The 6,057-nt window shown below is 33.5% G+C and overlaps 2 protein-coding genes across 3 annotated transcripts in view; both read right to left on the bottom strand.

The window, feature by feature from the left end:
• LOC127844258 (zygote arrest protein 1-like) overlaps positions 1 to 6,057 on the bottom strand; it is a 131,298-nt gene that overhangs the window by 34,551 nt on the left and 90,690 nt on the right. The gene's annotated exons all lie outside the window — the stretch shown is intronic.
• Positions 3,079 to 5,576, bottom strand: LOC127844257 (uncharacterized). 2 transcript variants are annotated; one of them, XM_052374322.1, is made up of 4 exons: positions 5,415 to 5,576; positions 4,552 to 4,664; positions 4,048 to 4,195; positions 3,079 to 3,245 (listed from the first exon to the last, which is right to left on the bottom strand). In XM_052374322.1, exons 2-4 carry the CDS (start codon positions 4,646 to 4,648, stop codon positions 3,158 to 3,160), a joined length of 333 nt encoding a protein of 110 aa, XP_052230282.1. In that variant the 5' UTR covers positions 4,649 to 4,664; positions 5,415 to 5,576; the 3' UTR covers positions 3,079 to 3,157. The 2 variants fall into 2 exon arrangements, with proteins under 2 accessions (XP_052230282.1, XP_052230283.1); XM_052374323.1 differs by having other exon boundaries at positions 4,552 to 4,679; positions 5,415 to 5,537.

The raw sequence follows: 6,057 nt of genomic DNA on the forward strand, positions 1-6,057 counted from the left end.
AATTTTATATAGTGTATATAATAAATGTTAGCTTTTTTGTTAGCCTTACAAATGAGAAGATCGTGTGACCCGATGAGTCATTCCTGTTGCGGCGCAGGTTGCATGAAGGGTACAACTCAGAGGACAAGCAGCGTGCACATCGTACGGCATGGGATTCCGGCCCCTATCTTATTAACGATCTTATTATAACTGAGGTAACGACAAATGTGCAGTTGAGTGAAAACATATACATTTTTTTGGAAGCATGCTTCTGAAATATCAAATTAACATAAATCAAAACATTACGAGAAACACTTAATAAATGGTTAAAACACGATTTTTAAATATTGTGTTTGTTTGCGTTTGTGATACGTCTTTTACTGAATCATTATGTGGATATATTTCTTGTCTTGTGTAATATGACGGTGCCATTGGAATTAACTTGAATATTAATAAACATTAATCTAAATACTTTCTATGTCGCCCAATTACATAAACTGTACACACAATTGTATTGCATTATAAGGATAATATGAATATAAGTATATCGTAAAACCTTTACAAATGTGTATTGTAGAGTACAGCAATACCGCACTCTGTTCCAGAGATTAGAGACCCATAACTGAATTTCGAAATGGCAAATATGTCAGAGCATCCTTTTAAACGCTACAAATATTCAGAAGACGTGTCGCACTTTAAGGTCAACAACACTTTTTCAGGAATTGTATTGTGTTGTTGTTTCTCCTTCTTAAAATGACACTTTAAGCTCATTATTTAATGTTCTATGTATTGTCAACAACACTGTATACAAATATGGTTTACAAAGATAATAACATGGTCGATATCAGTTTCACAATTGACTTCAAAACGCTATTATTTGTGATATGTTTATAAATGTATTGTCGCCAATACATTCATGAATTAGTCATGCCATTTATAATAGGTTTATAATCATGTCGAATTGTGTGTGTGTGTTTTGTTTGTGTGTGTACGAGCTAGTGTGTATTACCTATGATTTGCGTATAAAAATGATAAAAAAAAAACAAACTCACACAGTCGCGAAAATCTTTGTTAAAAGTGGATAGTCGACTGAAACATATATAGTCTTACACTTGATGTATCGGCAGCGTACAGCAAGAGTAGGTCAGCCATTTAAACATGCGATTAAAGTGTCAGCAAGAAAAGCTAACGTATGGTAAACGTGGGAATATTGTATTACCGGCACATGTTCGTCTCATACATTACTTGATATTTAATTGATTCCCATAATTTACATTACGCACGCTGTTTCAATACGTTGTTTAAGTTTCAATCGTAACTGTCGCGCATTTTGAGTTTATAAATCATATGCTGAGAAAAAAATATGCCCATACGTTTTAGAATACTCACAAAATAATGTATAGTTCAATACGCAACACGGTACGAAAATAAGAATTCATGGAAGCGCTTAAATAATGAACGATGAACACCTAAGCCCTACCACACATTACATTTGAACGGAGCATTTTGACAACTATTGAAAAGTAAGAAAAAATGTGTCACCGGAATGCTTTAAAGGGTTCTGAACATGAAACGATAGAGTGTGTTCTTGATAAATTCAGCAACGGTTTGAACTCCATCGTACAAGTGTTCCTTATATATCCGCGTATACTATAAACCATTTCTGCTCTTAAAATGTTTGTTACCATGTTCCATGTTTATTGCTGTGCCTTAGACAAACCTTTTTCGTTAAAAAATGTAATTTTTACTACCGATATATAACTGCGAAATTTAGTTTCCCAATGATATTTAGTTTTAACAAATTAACACGAGTAGTTCAAAGTGTGTAAGGAATTAATAAAAAAAAAAAAAAAGAGTATCAATTTCTTAAGTTTTAAAAAATCATTTAAAATCTATACTGATACATGCAAATGTGCACATTACTAGTGTTAACAAAACCGTGTTAACTGCGTTCTAATGTTTCCTTAACCATAGTACACGTGCATGTGCTGTATCATGTTGGACTTGTTTCAAATTTCAAACTGGAGCATTGTAGCGAACATTTCAACTTATAAATCCCATGCATTGTTAATTAACATTATTAAGATTTCATATTTCTGCTTCGGTTGAATAAAGAATAAATTTATAAGATGTGTACCACAATTTGATAAATTGCACATATACTGTTTATTCTCATTATTTTTTTCTATCAACAAGTATTTTTTTACATATTCAATTTCGTGCTACCTGTTTTTATGTTCGCTATTATAGTTTTTCATGTCAAACACACCAATTGTCGTTTTGTTTTGCTACCATATATTTCTTGCTAAATTTATATTTAGTTAATTAAGTGCAAATCATAACAAATTTTAGTAGCCCACTACTAATAAAAAAGTACTTTACGGTAATTTATCGTTGTAGTTCATGGTATTTTATTGATTTACTCTTCTATAATTTTAAAGTACTCAAGTTAGGATATTGTTTTATGTATGATAAACCATGAGCAATAACAAAGACTTATACCTGGAAAACAATTTTAAGTACAAATTCAAATTACAAAATAGCGTGACCATATTTTGATATGTTCTTTACATCTTGTTACGAAAATTTCTTATCCGTTAATTTATAATAAAATGGTATACATTTTGTACTCGTTAATTAATTGTATTACTTTCACCACCAAACGTCGGTATCTTAACGCAAATTCGATAACAATAAAGAATGCCATATACATCATCAAAAGACTAAAAGTACCAAATACACCCGTCCAACTGGCAATATCATTTCATTATACACCACACTTGTTTCGGTAACGTAGCTCTACTATTTTCTGAAAAAATGGTTGCTGAAGTTCATCTTCTCCAGGTAAGGTGGTATATTTTTGCATTATTGATAAATAATTCTTTAAAATGAATTTTTCATACAGAAACTTAAACACATCAAGCAACACATTAAATAATGTACTTTTTGGAATGTAAATAATAATACAAAAAAGTGGTAAATTAAAAAGCAGTCAGGAAAATGATCTCCCAGTAATTTTAACATAAAAATAAACCTGATTACCTAATAAACGGACGTTGCGTTTTAATTGGTACTCTTAACAAATAACGAACACTTACATTGCTATGCATTAATTTATTAAGATGTTTCGTAAAAATTTATGCATATAACGTTATTACTAAAGTTGTTTTTATTTGCTTTAGCGGGCAGAAGTTGTGGCATTGCCGCAGGTAGAAGCCTGCCCAGGATGAGGAGTCTCGTGGAAGTAGTGGGCGAGGTTTTGCAGACTGAAATTATAGACAAGTGATCTGTATAGGGAATAAGAACACTCAAGAAACATTATTAGGACTGAAACATTTGCTGGTATTTAACCAATTTATGCCTAGTGGACTCTCCCATCCTTCTAAATTGGATCAATTTATTTCCAAAATTAAGGATGTCTAGTATATTTATTTCTATATTTAGAATATTTCTTACAGAAATACCTTTAAGTAAACAGCGCAGACCCTGATGATACGCCGCATTATGCAGCGTCTCATCTGGGTCTACGCTGTTTGCCAAGGCCTTTTTTCTAGACGCTAGGCATAAATGGGTTAATTAAGGTTTAAGACCCTTTGTTGCATGTATCGCCTCAAGATAATTCAGTACCAAGATAAAACTAGTCATGATAAGGAAACTTACTGTCGGTTTCTCAATAGACATGATTATTGTTAAATAAGTGCGGTCGGTTTTCAGAACTGCATATCAAATATAAACTTTAGCCGTTTCAACGAGTTAAACATTCGGATTGAAACCATTAACCAAGTTGGCAGATTCTCCATAAAATACTAAATCGACTGGTATGCCTAGAAACCAATGCAACGCACAAATCGTGCATCAATGTTGAAGATTTGCGACCATCAATCAAATCAAAGGAACTTAATATCGACATCCCAGAACAAATCTTATTGCACTCAACTAGTCTTCATTTTGACCGCAACAACCTATTTCATATTAAAAACGTCAAGTATTCAAGTGCGCAATAACCTATTTTATATACAAAACTTTAAGTATTCAAGTAGATTCTGTTAAATAAATCAAAACACTTACGCATGACATATTAAAGGACATCCGTATGAGAAGATGGTTCCGTCGGTGATCAGCTTGTGGCACTCTGCCTCGCAGGCCGCCTCAGTGGGGTCGCTGCCAAGGACGTCAATGAGCAACTGAACGTCACATTTCAACGTCGCCAGGTCAACTGGTGGAAATGAAGACGCCCATTAAATGAGTACAGAATACCGAATGATGCACGCGTAGATTTTCCAATGAATACATTGACTCGTTGCATGCAGTTTCATTAGAAAAATAAAAAAATCTTAAATATCCTTAATCTTCTTGGAATTACACAAATCTGATCTCAAATAGAGTGAACTTGAACTCTAAGCTTCTCCAATAAATAATCCGATAAACTATCAATTGCATGATAGGTCTAATTTTTCAATTGACTTGAACACTGGGGTGGCCATGAATCAAACCATAAGACAAATTTATAATAAATTACTAGCAACTACAATACAGAAGTCGCAAAAACCCATGCATTGGTGATCCACTTACAAGAATTTCCAATATGGAGTCCCAGATTTTCTATAAATCTTTCCTGTGGAGCGCATAGCACTACGGTGATGACACAAAGGACTAGAAGCTTAAACATTGTTTAATTTTGGATGCTGAAAATAAAAGTACTATAAAAATTAACCCATTTATGCCTAGTGGACTCTCCCATCCTTCTTAATTGGATCGATTTATTTCCAAAACTAGGGATGTCTAGTATATTTTTTTCTATATTTAGAATTTTTCTTACAGCAATTCCTTTAAGCAAACAGCGCAGACCCTGATGAGACGCCGCATCATGCGGCGTCTCATCTGGGTCTACGCTTTTTGCCAATGCATTTTTACTAGACGCTAGGCATAAATGGGTTAAACATTGTTTAATTTTGGATGCTGAAAATGAAAGTAATATATAAAGATCATAGACGCTAAGCTACTTATATTTTTTGAATATGTTCAAGAACAAAAACAAACAAACCATAGTCATAGTCCATGGTGCATTAATCAATATCTCGTCTCCTCCTTTTCACGTATAGAGATTTGTGGTTATAAACGTTCATTAGTTTCAACATTTGTTGTAAGTTACAACTTGTAGCGTACACAGTGTCTGGTATAAAATAAATTTTTGACAAAAGCAGACACACATATACATGTATTCAGACAAACATTGCCACCAACTCCGACGTAAAGCCTTAAACAAGTCAACCAGCCAGTGTTTAATGTATTTGAACTGTCCTCGCAGAAAAGTAACGTTGTACATTGAAGTTTACTATTTATAGCTTTATATTGCTTGTTGAATGTATTCAATAATACTTATTATATATTGCACATTTCGACGTTACTACAACGCATTATCTGGATTCACTCACCTTTAATTATGCTCTGAAACGGACAATCGATGTAACTGCTCTGCCAATGCGGTGAAAACGGCCCCTTTTATATCATTACTTGATTTACATGTTTGCAATCTGAAGGTCAGTTGCGGATGAACAGGCGTTGGTTTTCATGTTTACAATGCATGGACATATACCATTTGTTTGCGATGTTTCGTTATCTGATAATATTTCACAGTATGTGCTAGCCTAAGCAATGACACACAGCGGACTTAAAATCTGCAATGCTAAAAATAGTTTTTCATTCAACTATATGCATGTCCCAGAACTCTTGACACGTTGTTAACTAATTGTTTTCTATAAAGGTAAATATAGAATAGCTAAGCAATTACACAAAGACCTCCCGGCTGGATAGAAGATATATTAATTACAAGAATTTAATAAAACAACTGCCTGTAACTTGAAAAAAAAATAACGCACCCACTTAATTAAATTGGTCGGAGTTCGTAGAATATAGTTCGGATAAATGGTTCCCTAGCACATCTGCCTGGTAATCTTAAGACTCAATAATTTAAATCGTTATCACCCCCGGAAACCCGACATGCTGTGAGAAGTTGGACATGCTAGGAGATGTAGCCGATATACTTCAAAGAATTTCGGTAGGGTAAGTAAATCCAGT

This window comes from Dreissena polymorpha, chromosome 9 (genome assembly GCF_020536995.1).
Source record: "Dreissena polymorpha isolate Duluth1 chromosome 9, UMN_Dpol_1.0, whole genome shotgun sequence".
Lineage (NCBI taxonomy): Eukaryota > Metazoa > Mollusca > Bivalvia > Myida > Dreissenidae > Dreissena > Dreissena polymorpha.